A 23,431-nucleotide genomic window follows, 5' to 3' on the forward strand; every position below is an offset into this window, starting at 1 on the left:
GTTTACCTAATGCGGAAGTGAAAACGGTCGCTTACTTTACGGTGGTAGAACTTTTCTCAAAATAAAATATATTTGGTAAATCGTTGAATATTTTTTTACAATTAAATGTCACATTTTAACGACGGTCATAATTTATAAGCACCATACGTGCCATTCTGTTTAAACTATTTTAGGCCTTAGTTGTTTCTATTTTATATTTTACAATCGATATCATGCCTTGACGAGCGTTGTTTGATCATCCTAATTACCGAAATACACCGCTTGATACTACATTATTCTCACGAAGGATTCGGGTAAAGATCGGATTAGAATTAACGCCACTTTTTCGGATGTTATTGGAGTGTGGTGTAAATATAATCACTACCTTGAAAAATTCAATGCCAAACACTAAGCATTGTGGGTCCTATGATTCTTAAGCCACTCACACATTCGGGTCATTAAGTATATACTACCATTTTCAAGTGCATTTAGGATAATATTCGTGAAATGGAGAGAAAATTATATAAAAATCCATTCCACATTAATATTTCTAAATAAAATTGATTATCTTTTTTAGATCATGGAAGAATTTTGGAACAGAAATACTATTCCAGCACCAGCAACTATATCATTACTGTACAACTTGAAGAAAAAAGATGAACTTCGAAAAAGTGAGTGGTCTCAATTTTTATTTGTCGATGAAACTTTGTTTTTATATGGGTGTATTATGAGCTTTTCAATTAGTTTATTTTGTGAATTAATCTTTATTATGAGTATAATATTATTAGTAAATCATATATGAATTACTGTTATTACATATTTTTGCAGGTTATGATGTAATCCTGGATGTTATCGAAAAAAGCATTGAAATTTTGTCTGAAGATTCTTGTTTGGCATCTGAAATGTATATATTGGGGCGAATATTGTACAGACTCCAAAATCAGATGAAAAGGGAAAAAAACTTTCAAGCTCTTAAACAGGTACTGAAATAATTGAATATTTCTTAAGAATTCAAAAAATAAGATATACACCTGTGATAAAAATACTTTTCACTGTTTATTTAATAAACCTTCATGCAAATCTATTAGTCATGAGCAGTCAAGAAAAATTTGTTTTGTCCTAATTTCAGATTCAGAAATGTATTAACAATTTCAATGGACTGAAACTGAAGGGAATCTTTCAAAATTTCAAAGAATGCATTTACAGGTAAGTTAGAAAAATAACACAGTTGATTTGGTCAATAAAGCTTAATTTTTAAAGATCACTGCCAAATGATTATTTAATAACTATTGAACTCATTTCTAGTGGAAGTAATGCAAATGAAGTGCATTTACCATCAAAACACATGTTTCAATACTTACTGACACGAATGATGGGGGCAGTAAGGGTGCTGATTCAAGCATCTTCTCAATGCGAAAGATGTTATATGTATCCTTACAAAAAAAAATTCATTCAAATTTTCAGAAAATATTTGTAGCAATTCCCTTAACGTATTGTTAGACATTCACTACAGAGATTGCATCCCGGTCACTTCATCTTGAAGAATTTAATGTTTTGTGGTTTAACAGCAAGAATATGGTAATAAACCATAATGACTTCAGTTGTTTGACTTTTTCAGTTATTCATTTCAAGCTTTCCATTGATGACTTTCAATTTGTAGGGTTTTGACTCGAGCATTGGCACTTCAATTATCTAATTTGTATAAGCAGCTTCATGATCAACTTATCAATATCCATAATCAACCAACGCAATGGGTAAGTTACTTTACAAAAATATGTGTCATCCATGCCACTACTGGTTTTCCTAACTAATGATTTTGTTTTGAAAGCTTCCCACTGGTGTAGACATTCCAAAAACTCTTGACAAATGGGTGGAGAAAATTTGTGATCCTTCAAAACTACCAAGTTCTACCAGGTAATTTATCATCTTTCCACAGTGAAATCTCATTGCAGCAAACTTTTAGGGCCATAGAATGTGTTTGAACATATTTTTTCATTGTCTCTGATTTTTAGGACTAATGTTGAAAATATGGATATTGATGATATCATTGACCGTATGGAGAAGAAATTTGGTGAAGATTCCAAAAAGGAGGAAACACCATTAAACGAAGCAACACAGAAGAACAGCAAATTGAACTTGCATCTTTTACCAGAAAATACAGATCTTGGAGGTATGAATTGTATTTTTTTCTATTTAAATCTAATCCTCTAGCAATTTGATCTGGTTTGTTCGCTGTAACAATGTATCCTTTCTTCTGTTTTTGTAGTTGCTATTTCACGGAAGATGGCCGAGAGGGGTGCTGTTAAAGTGAAAGGCAACAAACGCAAGAAAGATATGCAAATTCATATGACGCATGTGAAGCCGGCTAAAGTTACTAAATCATCGAAAACTGATGTGACCAACAAGTCAAAGAAAAAGACTCAGAAAACTGTAAAGCGATGATGAACAAAATCTACTCAGTGCCATACATCAGTGCCTTTCCATTCTGACATAGTTGAAACATGTTTTTGAGCTGACCTCAAAAAATTCTGCAGGAAAAAATGAATTCAAGAAAAATGAAATATTGTTATTTTTATTGAAATAAAAGTCGATTATAATTTTCATCCATTGTTTTTGAAAACATGTTGCTATCACAGTTTGTTATTGGTTTGCAACCTGCTGCTTCCACACTTCCATTCACAGGTGAATTGAGCTACTGCCACTGATTCTATATTCAATTTCACTTGTCTTTAGTTTGTCTTGGTTGCAGATCTCTTTTTGTCATGATTTTGATTATTTCTTGTGGCGAGGTTGATGTACCAGTAGAGCCATATTCCTGAAATTAGGACAACACGTCAATTGTTTATTCCATTTGATTAATCAGACAAGTTTTGTGATTAAGTTGATGTCCTGCCCAAATAACATGGTTTCGCAGGGATTCAAACCCCCAATGAACCTTTTGATTGTGAGTCGAACACTATCAAGCCAGAGAGACGGGACAAATCTTGAAAGTCAATGAATAATAATCCCTCATTTGTGCTTAATACCCGCCGTGTAAATGGCTCGTCTGTCGTCGTCCTGTGCTGTAGACTCTGCTACTACTTAGTTGTTAGTACAAACTAGTGCAGTAGTAACTAGTGCTGGCACAGGGACTTGACACAAAAGGATTTTGACCCCAGTATCCTAGGTACTATATACAAAAAGACTTTTTATATATAGTACCTAGGATACTGGGGTCAAATCCTTTTGTGTCAAGTACCTGTGTCGTGACTCGTGAGTGCTGGTGTATGGCAGTTAGTATTGTGGACTGCTGACTGATATGGGTTTTACCTCACCTTCTTAATTTTATCTTCACTCGGTGGTATCGTTTTCCACATGAAGACCCCCAATCCAGCTAATCCAATAGAATATAGGATTGCTTTAGCCAGCCTTTCAGACATTTCTGTGTTATTATACAATAAGAATTGTACAATCTTTCTTACAAGGCAACGACCTTGGGACAATCGACTTCGAGTGTCACTTCATTTTAGGAGTCACCCTTTACTTGATCGTGATCTCCCCTTCATCCGAATTTATTACAGCTTTACCTAAACAAATTAAGTTTGACCCTTCACTTCCTATTAAAAAGTTGTTTTACTGAAAAAAATTGATACTAAGTCTAAAATATCAGAAGATGGGCTCGGGATCAGGTCACAATGAATTTAAAATACCTGATTGGAGAATGTACAAGATTGATGGAATCAAAGAACTCGAAGATGTGCAGAATTTGTTAGCCACAAAAGGACTGAAAGATCCATGGATAAGGTTAGTTACTACCTACATCATGTACTACTGTTACTACTCTTGACTTAGGCCACAGTCCGCCCAGTCTACTGGTTGTGATTAGTGTGCAGTGTGGACTGTTGGTTGCCAGTTGGATCTGGACATGGTCCTTGACTTTTATATTGACATTCTCAGACAATCTACGGTACTGAGATTATAGGGCTAATTATGTAATTAAAGAAATAAAATGACATTATGTGGAATATTTTTCAATGATGATGGTGATGTGGGTGTTATTCTGACCCATGCTCATAAAAGGACAGCTCCTCAAGTCTTGTAATAGGACTCAATCAATTCATGTTACTTTTTTTTAATTTCAGGAATGAAGTTTGGCGATACATGCCGGAAAACTATATGCCACCTCACAGAGCTGCATTCAAATCAGTGTTCAGAGGATTCCGCTATGGTTTCGCAGCATTCTTAGCCACTATTGCCATTGAGGAAGTGCTACGACGTAGAAATCCGGATCCACACAGTGGACATCACTAGGACGAAATAGAAATAGTTTAATCAATGAAAACCTGTACATATTGATAAATGTAACATATTGTAGTTTAATGACATTCTAATGTAGTTGGTTGCATTGTGTCTCTCAACAATGAAGTAGAAACTGTAATTTTTGCATTGATAATAATACAGTCTGTTGTTTAAAAGAATCTTTCATTGTTCTTTTTTCTTGCTTAAGGATTTGTTACCGCAAGGTTTACTGTAGATTATCAATCATCGTGACTCACCGAATCAAACGGTAAAATATCGACATGATTGCAAATCTTACTTCAATATTCAATTCTGTATTCAAATCTCATTGAAAGAAAGTCTCTATTTCAATATTTCCAGAAACCGGGGACAGAGACAGATAGGAAAACAATTGTTCTGTTTCTTTCAACTTCTTACACGAATAAAAATAACAGAAAATTCACTTAAAATAAACAACCGATAGAAAATTAATTGTCTGGAGAAAACCACACAGGGAATTTCTAAAAGGTTTTTGGAATCATGTTCGATACGCTTTCTTTTATAGGAAAATAGACGGCTGAGCGAGTGAGGAGTTACGGGATGCGCCATAAACCCTCGCTAGGGGATATCGCTCGCTACGAAATAAAAGAAAGATTAGACAGCCTAAATTGGTATCCATTTATAAATGGATCGAGAAATATCCCGTCGGGAGCGGAAATGAAATTCACGTAGCGTAGCAATGCTGTCATGACTACGAGCGCTTAAATACGTATGTTCATGTTGAGTGTCACTACACTGCGCGCGCGCGTCTTTTCACTAAGTCACGAACGACATTCTCCAGAATGAAATGATAGATCCGTCATAGCGAACTAAAAACGATTTCATATCATATATTACGACCTTAGCCATAAGAAACACTAGTCAAACAATCTAGACACATAGTCTATGATAAAACCAATATAAAAGTCCCGTTTACATTTTCATTCATCGAAAACCAACATCATAACTGAGAAAAAATATTTTATTTCCTATATATAAATGTAATTTTACAATGTTATTGAGTATTTGTAGGCACAGCTAGAGGACATTTCACGATGTTTTAGTGAAATACATATAAGCAAATTATCATGAAAGTTTGAATATCTAACTGCATATATTACTTTTTTTCGCTACACAATTTTCACTAATTTTGTCAATCTTTCGAACATTAAGAATCACTCTATTTTCTCACATGTATATATAAATTTGCATTAGATTTATTATATAGAAGTACATGCAAATATACGTTTGCAGCATTTCAACCGTAGGTGCACGTACTGTGAAGCACGTGATTAGTTCTAACGCGTATGGTGATTTGTCTTCGAAGCGAAGCTAGCAAATATAATAATCTGCAGTTGACGAGCTGTCTTGAATGGTCGTATTTATTAGACTTTTAAAAGACATTAATGACAAAACGTCATTCACAGTTCAAAACAAGTTGTCGGATCGACTAGTTCATACGAGCCGGTTTTTGTTGTAAGAATCGAGGCTTAGCACAAATTTCAAGCTGTCTTCAATGATTTTGTTTAGCTTTTTGCTGAGCAAATACATAAAAAAGAATCACAGAACGACGAAAGCATTGAATGGAAAGGTTGATAATCTTTCTATAAAGTTAAAGCACAAAATTATGCACGCGTATTCAACACAATTAAACCGGCTATATCTAAAGTTTTACTGCTTGCGAAAATATCTTGATGGCGTAGAGTTTCTTTGAAAGAGTCTCGAACCCGACGATGTGAGTGATTCGGATCAGTTCATCTACTGATGCCAAGTGACCTTTTGATTTTTTCCAGTAATTCATTGCCTGGATCACCCGTTCTTTAAGATTCGCATTTCCTTTATATTTCTCCTCCAATTCACCGATTTTATCGTCTTCAAAGCGAAACTTTCTCATCAAATGGCGCAGATCGTGTTTATTGATAAACGTTGACATTTCTACGAACATCTTCTGTAGCAATAAATCTAAAACGTAAAAGAAACGGCATAAATGAAAGGACATAGACAAATTTGGGTTTCTAATACGTTTCTTCTTATATATATATGTTACCTTCCCGCTCTACATGCTTTCTAATGAACAGGCCAATCGGTTGCATGACGCCACTTACACACACGTCCATCGGTGGATTGCGAAGCGGGTTGTCCTGCAGTTGCAAATCTTTCAAACCTTTCATATTGTCAAAGTTCTCGGGTAAATCTCTTAGTTCGTTGGAGTACAGTTGCAGAACCTCTATTTTATCCATCGTGCAAATGCATTCCGGAATCGAACGCAACAAATTATGATGGGCAACCAACGTAACCAAGTTCTTCACCTCTGATATGTTGTTCGGAAGATATTCGATACTGTTGTTTTGGACATGTAAATGTTTTATGCTCGAAAGTCCAATTTCTTCGGGCAAGAATTGAACTTTTGAACCATTTTCTTGGTCGAAAATAAGCGTTTCCAAATTTGGTATGAAACATACTTGAATCGGGAATTCTTCATAGTCATTGTGAGACAAATCTAGAGAAGTTAAACCGACCATCGATCTCACTTCATCCTGTACGTTCATCAAATTATTACGCGACATGTCCAGCGTATTTAAAGACGAAAGTTCGCATACTTGGAACGGGAAACTTTCGAAGCAATTTTCATTCAGTCGCAGAATCTCCAATGACACTAATCGTGAGAACTCCATCGGGATTCCTGACAGTTTGTTACCGTGTGCGTCCAGTACTTGAAGGTGTTTCAAACTAGTCACACACGTCGGGAATTCCTCGAATAGATTCCCGCTAATGTTCAATTCTTTCAGCTTCTTCAGTTCAGAAAATTCATTCGGTAGAACTAACAATTTGTTATTTTGAAGAAGGAGTATTTCTAACTGATTTAATGAGCAGATAGCAATAGGGAAGTGCTCGATATTATTGTCATTCAAAATAAGCGTGGTCATTGTTTTTAGATTCTTGAGCTCAAGTGGTACCGAAGATAACATGTTTTTCCCTAAGTAAAGCATACTGATATCCGAACAATAAGCTAGCTCTTCTGGAATCTCATTTATTTCATTGCTACCCATGTAGATTTCTTGCAGATCAAATAATTCGGCAATGTTTTGAGGTATTTTTCTTATTTTATTGCCCTCCAAACCTAAAACTTGAAGTTTTGTGCACTGGCACAATTCATTCGGTAGGTTTTCTAATAAATTGTTGTTGAGACCGAGAGTTACTAAATTTGAGAGCATTTTCACTTCAGGTTGTAGTTCTCTTATTTGATTGTTGGATATTCCAAGATCTTCCAAACTCTCCAACCAAAATATCTGAATCGGTATAAATTCGAACTCGTTGTCGTCCAGCTGTAATTGTACCAACTGTGTGAAATTTTCGAACTCTTTCGGTAGATTAGTAATAGAATTCCCTCGCAAGAATAATCTTTTGAGACCTTGAATTTTGCAAATCTCTGGTAGTAGGAACTGCAGATGATTATTATCTAAACCAAAGATTTCAATTCTTTGGAGCTTTGCCACCTCTTTCGGTAACTCTCTGATATCATTATCGTTCAGCAGAAGAACTTGCAGTTTCTCCAAGTCGCATAAAGTTTCCGGAAACTCCGATATATTGTTGTTGTCTGCAAATATGTGCTGTAAATTTTCAAGTCTCTTTATGTCGCGAGGAAAACTCGTTATTTTGTTCCCAGATATATCGAGAGTTCGGAGGAATTTCAATGCCGTACATCTTTTCGCATCGCACATAACTGGGTTCAATTCGGTGAGAAGATTGTTTGCTAAACTGAGAATCCCGAGTTCCTGCAGTTTCCCGATATCATCCGGAACTTCTTCGATGGAGTTATCGTTTAAATAAAGCGTGTCCAAATGAGGAAGATCAAAAATGTCTTTCGGCATTGTCAATAGGTTGCATTCACCGAGATTCAAGCAATACATATTTCCGTCCATGCGGAATAGACGCGCGAAAATATCAACCGATTCACCCATCTTCACGGCGTGTTCAATTAGTTGACTATGCGGTTAACGGTCACTAATGCTGAAATAATCAGAGCATATGATATGTGTCAGTCATAGGTGAAAGTTGTGAAAAATATCCAGGACCATAAATCGCCCCTAATCTACGCATGACGTGCCGTGGCAATAAAAGACAAAATGTAAAGATGATCCGGTTGAAATTAAGGTAGAGGCAATCTGTTTTCCATGCCTCGGAGGAACGGAAAGCCGTTCTTTCCATTGCAGAGACTATTCAATTGAAGATGGAATAATCTCTGTATAGATTGAAAGAATTGAAATCTTTCCGTTGCGAGTAAGGAAGCAGATTCAATAGCCCTCTCGTCTAATATTTTGGGGTTATATTAATATATATTCAGGCATATATTTGAAATGAATTAATGATCCATTCTCAAAATAATTCCTCAAATTAAATGAATGTAATAATTCAGAATCAATCAAAAATATGTATTTTTCTATACAATGTATACATTTTACAAAATCACGTCTATGGAGGTTCTTATAACAATTTCTCTAGATCTGTTGTTTAGGAATAAGCTAAAACTACTTTTCAAAATTAACTGTCCAATTTTTTATGTGTATGCTTAGTTAGTTTTCTCAATTCATTTTCAATTCTAGATTGACCAATTAATTACTTATTTAATTTGAGATAATGTTTATATTGAGTTTACCTCGCGATAAATATGTGTCAAAGAGAATAATCCATATTATAGGAGACTAGTCAAAAATAATTCTAGCTACCGCCTCTGACACCCGCGAGTCCGGCACTGTAAAACTAATGTGACTTGGGTAGCGTAGCGACACGACGCTCAGTACTGCTCAGTGCGCGCAAGGTGCCCGGTGTACCCAAGTAACGTGATTTCTCGCGAGAAGTGGGAGTCGATAGCCAATATGGCGGCGAAAAACGTATGAAATATTTTCGAGACTCGACAATTGTCAGAAATAAAACTCCACAATAAATCCCCTCGAAGTGGATTGATGACAAAGACCTATCACTAATGGTTCGCGGTGTTTAAATTAAATGGTAATCATTAAATTTGAGAAGTGACTTCGTTCCAAAGTCGAAGAAGCGAGGAATTAAAAGTTATTTCCTGCAATCAAATGCGGAAGTGAAAGTAAAAGTCATGAAAGAAGTTTTGGTTTTGACAACAAAACTAATTTACTTTTTCTAATACACGTTGACGTTTCTATGTTTTAGTAAGAAATGGCGAATGTTACACTGAAAGATAATACAGATGTGGCTTGTTACTTTGTGACGAAGCATTCATGGCGAGGAAAGTAAGTATTAGATTTGAATATTAATATTATTTACATTATATTCGAATATTATTCATTATTGTCAATTAATTGAATAATTTGTCCAGTCAAGTGCAAATAAAATTGAGATTGATATGCTCTCCTTGACCACATTTTTCTGTTAGAATGTGCTTGTTGAAAGACAAAATTTTCGATATTATTGGAATAACCAATTATGCTGACATTTGATAACGAATGAACATCCCTCTATCATACAGCGTTTCAATCTATTTTTAGATACAAGCGAGTTTTCTCCGTTGGTACCAAAGGCATTACCACGTACAACCCTTCAACATTAGAAGTCACAAATCAGGTCAGTCTACAGTCAAACCATGAACAGAATTATCACATCAGCGTGCAGCAATTGCAGATATTTTATGTGTCATTTTCAATTTCAGTGGGCGTACAGCGAATTCATAAACATAGCGCCCAATACGAAAGCACCAGCAAATAATGAATTTCTGATTACGATGAGACGTAAAAAAGTTGAACAGATGAGATTTTCAACTGATCACAGAGCTGATGTCTTAACTGAAGCTTTGGTAAGTTGGAAAGGTAACAAATTGCAGTTGATTAATGATTTCATCAAACTCTCCCGTCATATCATTGTGTGAAATTGTTTTTGCAGCGTTTTAGGGCTCAGTTTGCGGAGAAAGGCGCCCAATCCAAGCGCTACAATTCATACAAATTCCACTGGAGTGAAACTCGCGTTCCCGTAATTCTGGAAGTAAATCAGGGCTCTTTAGATCAAATAGACCCATCTACTGGTAGACTTTTGTGTTCATATGATTACAAAGACATGGAGGGGTTGACTCAGGTATGATTTCGTTCAAAACCAAAATACTTTCATTCAGGCCTACTCAATTTGCTTCTTTCTGCTGAAAAAAAAACAATTTTTTTCTAGGTGTCTGACTATCCTGGAGGTATAGCTGTCATCTACGGTGGTTTCAGTCGTTTGGTAAGAATATCAAATATAATGCATTTATATTTTATTTTATACTCTCCCCAGGTTGTCACTCGAAATTGAAATCTATTTTTTCCCTCCAGCATTTGTTTGCCCTTGAAAAACGAGATGAGTTGATAAAGGCTGTCATCGAATCTGCGGGAGCGTATGTAGGAATATCTATTAAACAAAGGCGGGATCCGATCTCTCATGACCAGTTTTTGTTGCACCGTCTAGGAAAATACAGGTAACATTTAAAATCTCGGCACCTTCCGTACGTATGATTTCTTAAGTACGTTCATGTTACATTTATCATTGACTGCGTGTTTCTAGCACTGATGAAGCTTTGACATCATATACTGAATTCACTGTACAGAAGATCAGCCCACGACATTCAGACCCGGTGCGACGTACGTTGTGTTTATCGGAAACCTGTCTCGTCGAGCGAGATCCAGCTACGTATAACGTCACCACGGTCAAACCACTCTGTGATGTAAGTTCTATGTAACGTGATGAAAGTTTTAACTTATAGTTATTGAAGCTGTTTGTTCAAAATAGATTTTGCTTAACTTATGTTTGTTTTTCAGATATTTGCGATAATCCGTGATAAAGATAATCCGCAACAATTTAGTGTAGAATATGTAAAAGGAGCTGTGCGTACATACACATCAACAGATCGGTTAGTAAACTGTTAAGTGGAAAAATTTGACCTTTGTGCCAGTTCATATAGCCATGACCGTGTCATAACATTTTTCCCAATTTTCAGGGATGCTTTGATTGCGTCAGTTTTAGATGGTGTAAGAGCTTCTGGTAATAGGGATGTTTGTGTGGTCATGAAGTTAACCAATAGAGGTTTCAGACTAGGTAATGTGTTCACTGAAACACTGACCAAATCATTTATCAGTTCCAATGCTTCATTCAATTCTATTGTCCTTTCAGGGCCGTTTACTGTACCGCTCGATGAGGAAGTTGAAAGCCAACATATGAAGTTTTTCCAACAGCTGCCAGAAAATATGACTTTCAATGAAGTCGTGCATCGGTTTAACTGTAATATACCGTATAGTGGATTATTGCACGCTGTCACTCAAGATGCACGTATCATCTAATGAGAAATATATTAGGCCCAGCTTCTTCTATTTCAGGCTTTTAATTCATTAACGATCCGCTTGAAATTGTAGGGATTCTTCTCTGAAAATAAGGAGAAATTGATCAACGGTACATTAATAGCACTGCTCGAGAGGCAAGGAGATCAAAATTCGATCAATTCCGAAGATCTAGAAGCGCAGTTTCATGCCCTGCGTCGACTTGTAGCTTCTAAAGCTGGATTCAATGCATTTACTACTTTGCCGAGGTAGACTTCTGCGCTGAATTTTTATAGTCAATTTCACCGTATAAAACTAGAAATTAATACGTCTGACTCTTTTTAGAATGCGGGAAAGTGTTGGTGTAAAAGTTGTGAAAGCTTTGAAACGTAACAACGACGGCGTTACCCATGCGGCTATAGATATGTTGAATGCTTTAATGCAGGTATATTGCCGGCTCATGATCTCAATATCTTTTCTAATAACTTCGCATTATACTTACTTAAATGTATATTCATTTCAGCCTATGCATGACAACTATGATTTACGAAAAGAGCAAATGAACAAATCGTCTCTGATGTCATCGAAGAAATTCCTTGAAAATCTCTTGGATATGTTTCGCGGTCACGTCGTAAGTTATCCACACTATTTCATCCGGGTAAAACTTGTTCATAATTTCTTGATGTACTATTGACTGCTTATATTCATGATAGATGCGTGGTTCTGGAGCCTTGGTCATAACAGCTATGTTGGATTTCCTAACATTCGCTCTATGTGCTCCGTATAGTGAAACAACTGACGGTACATATTTTGATACATTGTTGGAAATGGTGGCTGATGATGGTCGAGCAATGTTTAGATTATTCCAGGTGAGATCTCGTATCCGATAATCAATGTGGGGTTTATGACCAGAAATAAAAAATAAAGCACATTTCATGGTTTATATGCATTTGATTTCGTTAATTTTCAGCACCCATCGATGGCGATTGTTAAAGGTGCAGGTATGGTAATGAGAGCTATAATAGAAGAAGGCAATGCTGAGATAGCTGCTCGTATGCAGGAACTAGCGCTTGCTGAAGGTGCCTTACCTAAACATCTACACACTGCATTCTTTACGCAAAGCACTGATAGTAGAATGCTAACAAACAGGTCTGTAACTGCTGGCTAATAACCAACATCGTATAATCAATCGTGGTTTTCATAACTAATTAGTTGATTTGTTTTTCAGACAGCTGAGCCGTCACTTGGTTGGATTATGGGTCACAGGTCATCCTACTGCTCTAGGTTTACTCAAACGAATTCTGGTATGTATGATTCAATTTCATACACCTCAAACATAGGATATTATTGAATTTGTTCTAGATATGTGTGCTCTTCTCATTTTGAATAGCCTAGCGGACTTCTAAGTTATCTCGACTCCACTGATCCTGTTCCTGAGCACGAAGAAGATCGCTTACTAGTTCGAGATACTCTCAAAATGGCTGTGGTAAGATTCTGTATCTTGTTCAATGTCAGATCGAGTTGTTGATCTTGATCTTTTCCCTATTTCGAGATGTCAAGAAGAATTTCAATATCGAATTTCATTGACAGGATCATCAGAACAAAAACAAACGCAATCCCCACCTACGCGCCATTGAGAAAGCTCTAGAAAAACAAATTGAAAATGTCATGGTCCATTGGCGAACGAGGATGGGCCTGGAAAAGAAACAGGTATTCTTATAACTTATGGTTGTGGTCTGAAAATGTTGAATTATTCTTTCCAATGTGCAATAAATTGCTGATTGCATTTCTTAAATACAGGAAGAGAAGCCAATTGTTCTCAGAAAAAGACGCCAACGAATAAAAGCAGAAGCTAACTGGCTGTTGTTTTACTATCAGCTGAATAGAGACCATTCGAAACCAAATCTTATATGGAATTACAAGGTAATGAAATTTCTTTCCATTTCCAGATGATTCCTCATCTTCTGCGTGTTCAAACTAATTCGATATTGTTTCTTTGAAATTATGTTACAGACTAGAGAGGAATTAAAAGACGCATTAGAAAATGAAATCAGGGCTTTCAACGTCGATAAGGATCTGTGTGGCAATGCGGAAATATCGTGGAATCATCAGGAATTTGAAGTGCAATACAAATGTCTTGAAGAGGAAATTAGAATTGGTAAGTATGAATGATGTACGAACTTACAACACGCCGTCATGCTTTCAGAAAAACATTTGTGAATTGAATAATTCTTTGTTCAGGCGATTACTATTTGAGATTATTGTTAGAAGAAGATGAAACGGAAGAAACCAGTGCCATCAAACGATCGTAAGTTGCTAACGAACAAAACATCATTTGAAATTACCTCGCATATGATACTTCCGCGATATGCGAGGCATAAAATTATACTAAAAGACTTAATCTCAAATAAATTGAATGATTAGAAAAAATTTAAATCATTTGAAATTGCCTTCTGCTGAGATTCCTTCATTAAATCAGATCAGATTCATATTATTCTGATTCATTATTTCAGGTATGAATTTTTCAACGATCTGTATCACCGCTTCTTGCTGACTCCTAAAGTTAATATGAAGTGTATGTGTCTCCACGCGATGGGTATTGTGTACGGTAGATGTCATGAGGAAATCGGTGCCTTTAATGATACGAAGTATATCGTTGGTATGCTGGAAAGATGTTCGGATAAACTTGAACGCGATCGTTTAGTTATGTTCCTCAACAAGCTTATTCTGAATAAGGTAATAACGTGGAAATGCAAACCAGAGTCATGTATTTTCTGTACCGGTATTTGTTTAGCAGTTTCTATACAAATTTCTGAATGTCATTTGTAGAAAAATGTGAAAGAATTGATGGACGCTAATGGTATGAAAACATTAGTTGATTTATTGAGTCTCGCTCATTTACATATTTCACGAGCTGTTAGCCCTCTACAGGTAGTTATTTTCATTAATACTGGATGCAAATACTGGTTTAAATATAAAGTTTTCATTTTAACGAATGGTTCATTGAATTTAATTTTCAGTCCAATGTGATAGAAGCTGGCACTGATATGAGACGGGAAAGTGAAAAAGAATGGTATTATGGAAACAAGGAAAAAGAACGGCTCGGTCCATACAGCTTTGAGGAGGTACGCAGCTCTTCTATTCTTAATTGACCTCTTTATTCATATGTTGCCCCTCGTCAATAACGGTACCGGTAACTATCTTATCGGTTCAACAGATGAAAGAATTGTGGGCAGAAGGCACTATCCATGCAAAAACGCGATGTTGGGCTCAAGGTATGGATGGCTGGCGACCTTTGCATCTTGTACCGCAGTTGAAATGGTGTCTCCTGGCTACTGGTCAGGCTGTAATGAATGAAAGCGAATTAGCTACCCTCATATTGAATATGCTCATTAGAATATGCGAATATTACCCTAGTAGGTAAGTAATTTTGCACACTAGGCCTCGGTTTATGCTTTTCTTATCATTCATTCTGTTGGTTTCATCAATATTTCATCATTTTTTGATGTAGAGATTCTGACGGAGCTGTGATAAGACCTTTGCCCCGGTGTAAACGATTACTTTCCGACTCGATCAATCTTCCGCACGTCGTCCAGCTTCTGCTGACGTTCGACCCGGTACTCGTCGAGAAGGTGGCGACACTGTTGAATCTAATCATGCAAGACAATCCAACGTTGCCAAGAGTTTACCTGACGGGCATCTTCTACTTCATTATGATGTATACAGGCCACAACGTGTTGCCCATTGCACACTTCTTGAAATATACCCATCTACGACAAGCATTCCGCTCAGATGAGGTACCCATAACTTAAATGCTTGCTTAAGAGTTACAAATATCCTATGTCCTTTTCTGCTATACATTCTTTTGATTTTTCCAGAATTCATCTTCTGACATTATGTTACGCAGCATACTTGGCCATATCTTACCAGAAGCAATGGTTTGCTACTTAGAGAATTACAGCGCGGAGAAATTCGCTGAAATATTTCTGGGTGAATTCGATACTCCGGAAGCGATCTGGAGCAGTGAAATGAGGTATGTACTGATTTGAATACGAACCTGAAAACGACATGAATAGCTGGTCAGGTGCATTTATCGTTTTATTATCTGTCTTTGAGGCGTTTAATGATTGAGAAGATCGCGGCGCATATTGGTGACTTTACCCCACGTTTACAGAGTAATACTCGCGCATTGTACCAGTACTGTCCGATTCCAGTTATCAGCTTTCCACAGTTGGAAAATGAACTGTTCTGCAATATTTATTACCTACGCCATCTGTGCGATACCAGAAAGTTCCCAGACTGGCCAATCAAAGAACCGGTAAGATCTTTAGTATTATGAAAGAGAAATGGTGATTGATTTAACAGCTATACACATATTGGGTGGGTTATTTTTGTTGTCTTTCTTAGGTTCAATTGCTGAAAGACATTCTGGAATCGTGGAAAAAAGAGGTTGAAAAGAAACCACCAGTGATGTCTGTTGAAGATGCCTACGAAACCTTGAACTTGCCTAAAATTCCTGGAGGGTTAGTATTTCTTATGGTTTCACCTACAGCGATATAATAACCTATTCATTCGTTATGATTTTAATTTTATATAATGTTACATCTTTCAGTCATGATGAGGGTAAAATCCGTAAAGCATACTTCCGTTTGGCCCATAAATATCACCCAGACAAAAATCCAGATGGCAGGGTAAGAAATGTTCCTTGCATTGTGTAGCCACGTCGGTAACAAAATATAAGCTTGAATTTCTTCCGCCTTCTTCAGGATATCTTTGAGAAAGTGAACAAAGCTTATGAATTTCTGTGTAGTAAAGCTAAATTGACTGATGGTCCAGATCCGATGAATATATTGCTGATTCTGCAAGCTCAAAGCATCCTATTTAGTCGATACAAAGATAGTAAGTATTACCGGTATATTGTTATTTGATTGCCAATTTCTGAAAAATTTCCATGGTGGTCTAAATATTTATGCATTCATTCTATTATAGCTTTGGAACCGTATAAATATGCCGGTTATCCGATGTTGATTAAAACTATCAGAATGGAGACAAATGATTCAGAGTTGTTTTCTAAAAAGACGTCACTGTTAGCTGCTAGTAGTGAACTGTGCTATCATACTGTCAATTGCTCGGCACTCAATGCTGAGGAACTGAGAAGAGAGGATGGTATTGAGGTAAATAGTACCCATATTTCAATTTAACTGCGTCTCCTTAATTTCTTGAAAGTCAATAATGTTTTTGTTTCCATCTTGTAGTTATTACAAGAAGGATTTGCCCGGTGCGTAGGAGTGCTGGGACAATCGACAAAACACGAAGAAACGTCAGTCCAAGTGTGTATACAGATTGCTCAATGTTATGCTGTGGCGTCGCAGTTTGAAGGTTGTCGAGAACGTATACAAGAATTGCCTACAATCATAAAAGACCTGTGTCGCTGTTTATACTTCAAGGTAAGGGAGTAATCTGGGCCCAGTTACTCAGTTAACGCTGCAGCGCAAAAATTGATTAGAAATTCGTAAGACATGTCTAATTGTTATGGAAGAACAATGATTAATTCAAATGTATGATTGAATTATCTATCTTCAGCAACTACAACGATTATGCACAGTTGTTACGGAATGCATTGGAGCATTCTGCATTGATTTTTGGCTTCAGACACATCTGTTCCAAGCTGGAGCTCTGTGGCATCTATTACTCTTTCTGTTTAACTATGATTATACGTTGGAGGAAGGCGGTGTGGAAAAAAGTGACGAATCTAATCAACAGGTAAACTCATAATGCAACACATGACAAAAGGAAAATTCTTATTCTAGATACCAGTAGATAGATAGAAAGAGAGAAAAATAAAATAAAATCCCTCACCAGTCAAAAGCTAAAATGAGTAAAAGGGTATACCGTCTAATGAATAAGATTGGAAACATGATTGAAATTGTAAAATTATTAATTTCCAGGAAGTTGCAAATAAATTAGCTCGATTGAGTTTACGAGCCTGTGCTCGACTTGGGGGATATTTACAAGGTAATGACGCTACACCGGACAACCCTGCCGTGAAGAAGTCATTGACTGTTATGTTGACTCCTTATCTCGCACGAAAACTGTCTGCAGACGACCCAACAGAGGTATGTCTGCATAAATGGCATATATATGCATACCATATTCAAAAGATTATTCATGCACATCTAGTTACGTTGGTTTATGTTTAATGTTTTTCAGTTGTTAAAGATACTCAATTGTAATACAGAAAACCCATATTTACTTTGGGACAATATGACTCGTATGGAACTGACTGAGTTTCTCGCTGATCAACAGCAACAGAAAATACGAACGGTAGGTTTAATGAGTAGTGTGGCCACTGATTCAGAGATTCGCGAACGATGGGATAGGTTGTGAATTCATATTTCAATGAAATTTTCTCAGATTTTTGATGACGGCTTGGATTGGATGACCGAATTTAAAAAAGAATTGGTATCTAGATTTTTTCAAACCTTCACGAGATGCATGATGAACTGGACTATACTCTAGATGGAATACTCATTATTATTGTTTGGTTTTGAAACATGCGGATTTTCTATTTGAGTGTATTGAATATTATTGTTGAAGACTTTCACTTATTACTTCTTGCTTCAGGATTGATTGTTATGTTTGAATAATTACTGCTGGCATGATACTCTTCATTTTGCTTCTGTGTTAAAGAATAATTTTCATGCCAATATAATTCTTACCGTGCAGATCTTAGTTTTAATTCAGATATCAATCTTTTGTATGTTCTTTTTCCTCAGGGTGAATGTGATCCATCATTTGGTTCCGAATTTGAATATTCGATTCATAAGAAGGAGCTGATAATCGGAGAAATTTTTGTTCGAATTTACAACGAACAACCTACATTCCCATTGGAGGTAAGAACAAACCTTATACTGGTACTACTATATAATACAACGTAGAAGTTGTGGATTATAATAACCATACTTCATATGCCATTTAATTAAAGACTGACCTGGAAATTCCTACAGTAAGAAAACGCTCTCTTCTAACTAGATAGCTCTGGTCTGTTATTTGTTGTCGTGTTATGATTCTCGTTCTTGGGTATTGATTCCTTTTGAACTTTGTGTAGAAATGGATGATTATTCTCTTTTGTTCGGACGTTTTATTGATGTATATAGTATATATAGTATATATGATATCGTATGAGATAATTGTTGTATATATAGTAGAAAGTCAGTATCGTACTTGATTATTTTCTAGAATGATAGGAAATCTGAAAATCAGGTAGCGTATTATAGAGGTTTTTCTTGGTGTGGAATGATATTCTAATATTTTTCAGTATTCTTTCACATTATAATGTGCAGATGTTTCTTCTAATCCTTCATATGAAAGGAGGATGTATTTAACCAAGTTATGGCTCCTCATAGGAAAGGTTATGCACTTGTTTTGTCATTTTAGTTGTGATGAAAGTACATAAATCACCCGTCACTTTGTTTAAGCTTTGTACACATTGGTGGATAGAACCATGGACATATAAACTAGAGTTTATATGTCCATGATAGAACTGATAACTCCTGTTATTCACTCCAGTTCAGGATTGTGTAGATTCTCTACTGTTCCTCTAATCCTGCATGTTGCAGACTATTTTTCTGTACATGTATACATGCCGGAAAATACTTTATTTCAGATACATTAACAATTAACTGCATGTTATTTACATTTCATTAACATATCGTTGAATTCATCTACCTCCATGAACTGTGATTGAGTAACCTTGTCCAACATATCATCATTTTCATTTGTAATATCTTTACATGTATTTGTAGAATGCTAAAGGTTTCACAATTGATTTACTTGACTTCCTTGGATCACAAGCACAGGTAAATTAATGCATCATAAGTCATCTGTCATTTTACTTGCCATAAACTAGGCCGTTATATCAAAGGTTAATTTGAACACGCATTTTTTTATGCTATTCCAGTATTTACATTCCCTTATGGCATTGAGTCAACAGGATTGTATCAAAGCCACACAACAATCACAGAATCAACGTCTCACTCATGTAGAAATGGCGCTGGAAGCCTTGAGAAATGTCATTAAAAACAATTCAGGTATTTGCCTACTACTATTCACTATATCATAAGATTATGTTTGGATCTTTGTATGAAAATAATGTTTTTTCTGTTTTTCAGGAGTTGAGATTCAGTGCATTGGTCATTTCAAGTTGTTGTTTTCCTTGCTGCGGCTGACTGGCTGCAATAAGATACAGCAGTATTCCTTAGAGGTAAGCTTCAGGTTGATGAATAAGCGACTGAATTTTCAATTGATCCTCATTGTATTACTGTATCATGGTTAAATTATAGGTGCTATCTAGTGTAACTTGTAATCAGGAATGTGTGAATGATATTGCTGCATCTGAAGTGCTGGCTTATTTGCTGCTAGTTTTAGAAACTCTCCAGTCTAGTAAGTAGATGTATGATTGAAATTCTTTGCCTATTTGACACTGATTTTCAATTGCTTATTTAATTAGTGTTTTTTCCATTGCAGGTCGACAACTTGCTCTTGAAACTCTTTATCCTCTCACATCAAACACTAAAATTGTCAAAGAGGCAATGAATAAAGGTAAGAGAATATGGCATTGCATTTTACGCTGTCTCAACTCTGATTATTCTCTTTGAAATTTATGACTTTTGCGAATATTTGCTTTCAGGTGCTCTCATCTATCTGCTTGACTTATTCTGCAATGCTACGAATCCAAACATACGGGAACAGACTGCCGAACTGTTCGCTAAAGTCCTCGCTGACAAACTCGTTGGTCCAAAGATTCGCATCCTCATGTCAAAATTCCTTCCAGGCATATTCATGGATGCTATGCGAGATAGCCCTGAGGCTAGTGTACATATGTTTGAAGGTACAGTTTTAGCTAACATGCATATCTGTTTTGTTTTATTTGCCATCTGTATGGCAGATGAATTACGAATTGCCTTTGATTTCAGGTACTCATGAAAACCCTGAACTAATTTGGAATGAGGAAACTAGAGAGAAAGTATGCAATACTGTAAAAACTATGAAAGATGCGTATGTATTTGATCAGTAGTTTTCATTGATCTATTATCGAATAAAATTGCAATACACATCTTTTGATTTATTGTTTGTTTCTTTTACAGGCATTTTATGAAACAGAAGGATAATCCTGAAATCCGTTGGAATTTGAAAGAGAATTTCTCGGTAATTTACTCTGACAACGAATCAGAAATGATCATAGGTGGAGTCTTCCTTCGCTTGTTCATCGCCAATCCAGGATGGGTACTACGTCGACCTAAAGAGTTTTTGTCAGAACTATTTGAAAGATGGTCTCAGCTTTGCAGTATTCCAAGCCCTAATGTAAGACATTTCCAGAGCAGTTAAATCATGAGTGTCAGAAAAATATTGGTATAGTCGCAATTGATTATCATCCATTTCTGTTTGTTTCTTTATAGGGGGAAACCTTAGAAATGGTCACGCAGGGTCTAGTCAGTTTCTTTATTGCTCAACAAACCATGTTGGATTCTGTGCCTCAACTTGGTTACATTCCACAGATATTTAAAGCCATGACCGCTCGAAACACTGCCATCCCGTACTCGGCTGTACTATTAATCAGGCAGTTGGTGGAAAACGAGGTAGATCCCAATAGTTATTATTGCTCATTATTCCTTAAAAGTTCCCTTAATTGAGTTGAACTGTGACGCTTCATTCTTCACATTTTTCTACTGTAGACATGCATTTCGAGCATGGCTTCCTCTGAATGTATCGCTCCGATGAAAACAGCCATGAAGATGCGAAAAGATGCGGTTGGAAAGGCTTGCGAAGCTTTGCACAAAATGTTTGACACCGGTGACGATGAGCTTGTCAGCCAGGTCAGCAATTTCTCTTTAAATACATGTATCATTGGTTGGGTGGTGTTAATTTTTGTATTAAGAAATTTTTATCTCTCTCTCTCTCTCTCTCAGGCTTTACAGTGTGATATGATAGAGTATTTGTTGAATTTACTGGAAACCGGATTGGAGAGACTGGATAGTCCTGCAGCGATTAAAGCACAGATAGTAAAAGCGTTGAAAGCAATGCAGAATTCACTGCAGCATGGTGAAGAAGTGACTTCAATACTTAGCAAATCAACAATCTGGAAAGAGTATAAAGATCAACGACATGATCTGTATATTCCAAACGCACCAGTTGCCGGATATCTAACAGGTAATGCTAATTAACCAAAAGCCTGTCTACTTCAGGACAAACAGAATTGATATATTTACTGAATGTTATTTCAGGTGGAACTCCAGGTGTAGCTGGTTATCTAACTGCTGGAACAACGTCTAATGCGATGCCGAAAAAACCACCACCAGATCCATTCATGCAATGACCAATCTAGAAAACCATTTGTTTAGATAGTTTTAATTGAATGGCTTACACTCTGCTATACAATAACATACACCAACTAATTGGTCAGATTACTGGAAATTAGCGTGATATGTATGTTCTCAAGGTCAGATGACTAAAAACAGTCTAGATTTACTTTTAGAAATTTGATTCTTTACTAATGTGATTTATGTATAGATGTGATTATTGTTGGACACCAAGGTTGTAAGTGGACAAGTGTTCTTGATATTTCGATTTTCTTTCTAGTCATCTTGGTAATTGTTATTATGTAAGTATTAAGATAGCGTGCTATCTATATGCAGGATGAAATGGTTTTTGTTCAAGGGTGTTTAGACGTGTGCATTTCGATGCATAATATTATACCATATACCTTACCAAGGGAAATGTTAACCCATACATCACAATTTTGATTGAATGATATTTCCTTTTATGTGCCAAATCAATGGAGTACATTGGAATCACACTAAACCTATCATTCTGTAGGTTAAAAACCTTTTGCTTTGATAATTCTATGAAGACAGTCATGAGACATACTCAAATTTCAAATTCCAGGATGAAAAATGTAGATTCCGTCCTAAGTGAAATATTAACTAAATCTCCTCTTTGACATTAGTTGAGCAGTAATCAAATGCTGATTAGATACTTAAATGCTGGACTAAGTGGTCTATATGAAACAAAGTGAGCTGCCACAGATTTATCAGAATTATGTATATAATGAGGTGTTGAAAGAATTAATGAATGAATCTGTGCATACCATGTGATGTATTTATTGTTGAATATGTGCTTTTTCATCTTATCTGTGCTACTGCCATTTCATAGAAGTATAACAGTACCTCTATTAACTCTTTATGTAAAACATTTTTCCGAGGGCTCAATGACTTGCCATTTGTCTCGGCGATTCGAATTGATAGATGCCAGTTTGTGTGGGACATTATGGTGGAATGTAATACATGTACTGGTTTATACATTGATCTTATATATCAACATATCTCGATGTAATCATTGTGTAACTATTGTAACGTGATACGATTCTCCATGAAAATGTAGCAGATATCTTTTCCTCATTCTCCCCACATGTACTATGATAGTATTGTTGAATTATAGAACTGCTTTCAATTATTCATCTATAGTTCAATGCCTTATTCGCTGGTGAAGTCTGACCAGTTAGATGATTTTTAGAACTCCATTCAACTGTTGCTTTGTCAATTAGCATTTGTAAAAATAGTGAAGTAATACACATGATTAAAACACATTTAACCGATTCTTCTATGAGCTTATGTACAGATATGTATAATTTTAATGAATGCTAGAGATAACAAATAAATTAAGTATAAAATAATTTGATGTTTGTTTTTCTTGTGGTTGTATAGTCTTAATTGCGATAGATGGCGAACTAGTCGATCGGTAAACTGCTCGAAAGTTTACGACTTTCCACTTGGAATTTTATCCATGTTTAT

The 23,431-nt window shown here is 36.1% G+C and overlaps 4 protein-coding genes across 8 annotated transcripts; 3 read left to right on the forward strand and 1 right to left on the reverse strand.

Moving 5' to 3' along the window:
• The first annotated feature begins 17 nt into the window (after window positions 1-17).
• Window positions 18-2,565, forward strand: LOC141913921 (nucleolus and neural progenitor protein-like). Its single transcript, XM_074805144.1, has 10 exons — window positions 18-75; window positions 557-650; window positions 808-959; window positions 1,109-1,185; window positions 1,285-1,407; window positions 1,480-1,557; window positions 1,640-1,733; window positions 1,808-1,893; window positions 1,992-2,149; window positions 2,246-2,565. The coding sequence occupies exons 2-10, from the start codon at window positions 560-562 to the stop codon at window positions 2,419-2,421; spliced, it is 1,035 nt and encodes a 344-aa protein (XP_074661245.1). The 5' UTR covers window positions 18-75; window positions 557-559; the 3' UTR covers window positions 2,422-2,565.
• Window positions 2,566-3,559: 994 nt separating this feature from the next.
• Window positions 3,560-4,414, forward strand: LOC141914814 (NADH dehydrogenase [ubiquinone] 1 beta subcomplex subunit 3-like). Its single transcript, XM_074806123.1, has 2 exons — window positions 3,560-3,762; window positions 4,101-4,414. The coding sequence occupies exons 1-2, from the start codon at window positions 3,632-3,634 to the stop codon at window positions 4,267-4,269; spliced, it is 300 nt and encodes a 99-aa protein (XP_074662224.1). The 5' UTR covers window positions 3,560-3,631; the 3' UTR covers window positions 4,270-4,414.
• A 1,056-nt stretch (window positions 4,415-5,470) lies between these two features.
• Window positions 5,471-9,020, reverse strand: LOC141913193 (uncharacterized). Its single transcript, XM_074804667.1, has 3 exons — window positions 8,933-9,020; window positions 6,323-8,286; window positions 5,471-6,237 (listed from the first exon to the last, which is right to left on the reverse strand). The coding sequence occupies exons 2-3, from the start codon at window positions 8,235-8,237 to the stop codon at window positions 5,939-5,941; spliced, it is 2,214 nt and encodes a 737-aa protein (XP_074660768.1). The 5' UTR covers window positions 8,238-8,286; window positions 8,933-9,020; the 3' UTR covers window positions 5,471-5,938.
• A 125-nt stretch (window positions 9,021-9,145) lies between these two features.
• Window positions 9,146-23,297, forward strand: LOC141898167 (dnaJ homolog subfamily C member 13-like). 5 transcript variants are annotated; one of them, XM_074784022.1, is made up of 52 exons: window positions 9,146-9,285; window positions 9,460-9,539; window positions 9,795-9,870; window positions 9,956-10,099; window positions 10,186-10,374; window positions 10,462-10,515; window positions 10,605-10,747; window positions 10,834-10,993; window positions 11,088-11,179; window positions 11,267-11,364; window positions 11,440-11,591; window positions 11,679-11,851; window positions 11,928-12,027; window positions 12,106-12,213; window positions 12,296-12,451; window positions 12,553-12,731; window positions 12,811-12,886; window positions 12,973-13,068; window positions 13,173-13,292; window positions 13,383-13,505; window positions 13,596-13,740; window positions 13,824-13,890; window positions 14,096-14,318; window positions 14,412-14,513; window positions 14,603-14,707; window positions 14,800-15,002; window positions 15,094-15,379; window positions 15,461-15,615; window positions 15,699-15,900; window positions 15,990-16,105; window positions 16,195-16,273; window positions 16,349-16,481; window positions 16,572-16,756; window positions 16,838-17,029; window positions 17,166-17,345; window positions 17,531-17,698; window positions 17,793-17,906; window positions 17,997-18,044; window positions 18,359-18,475; window positions 18,822-18,845; window positions 19,388-19,441; window positions 19,543-19,672; window positions 19,754-19,845; window positions 19,925-20,024; window positions 20,109-20,183; window positions 20,272-20,472; window positions 20,558-20,639; window positions 20,729-20,945; window positions 21,041-21,220; window positions 21,317-21,457; window positions 21,551-21,791; window positions 21,866-23,297. In XM_074784022.1, the coding sequence occupies exons 2-52, from the start codon at window positions 9,466-9,468 to the stop codon at window positions 21,955-21,957; spliced, it is 6,762 nt and encodes a 2,253-aa protein (XP_074640123.1). In that variant the 5' UTR covers window positions 9,146-9,285; window positions 9,460-9,465; the 3' UTR covers window positions 21,958-23,297. The 5 variants fall into 5 exon arrangements, with proteins under 5 accessions (XP_074640123.1, XP_074640124.1, XP_074640125.1 ...); XM_074784023.1 differs by lacking the exon at window positions 18,822-18,845; XM_074784024.1 differs by lacking the exon at window positions 17,997-18,044.
• Window positions 23,298-23,431: the final 134 nt, after the last annotated feature.

Source organism: Tubulanus polymorphus, chromosome 1 (genome assembly GCF_964204645.1).
Source record: "Tubulanus polymorphus chromosome 1, tnTubPoly1.2, whole genome shotgun sequence".
Classification (NCBI taxonomy): Eukaryota; Metazoa; Nemertea; class Palaeonemertea; order Tubulaniformes; family Tubulanidae; genus Tubulanus; species Tubulanus polymorphus.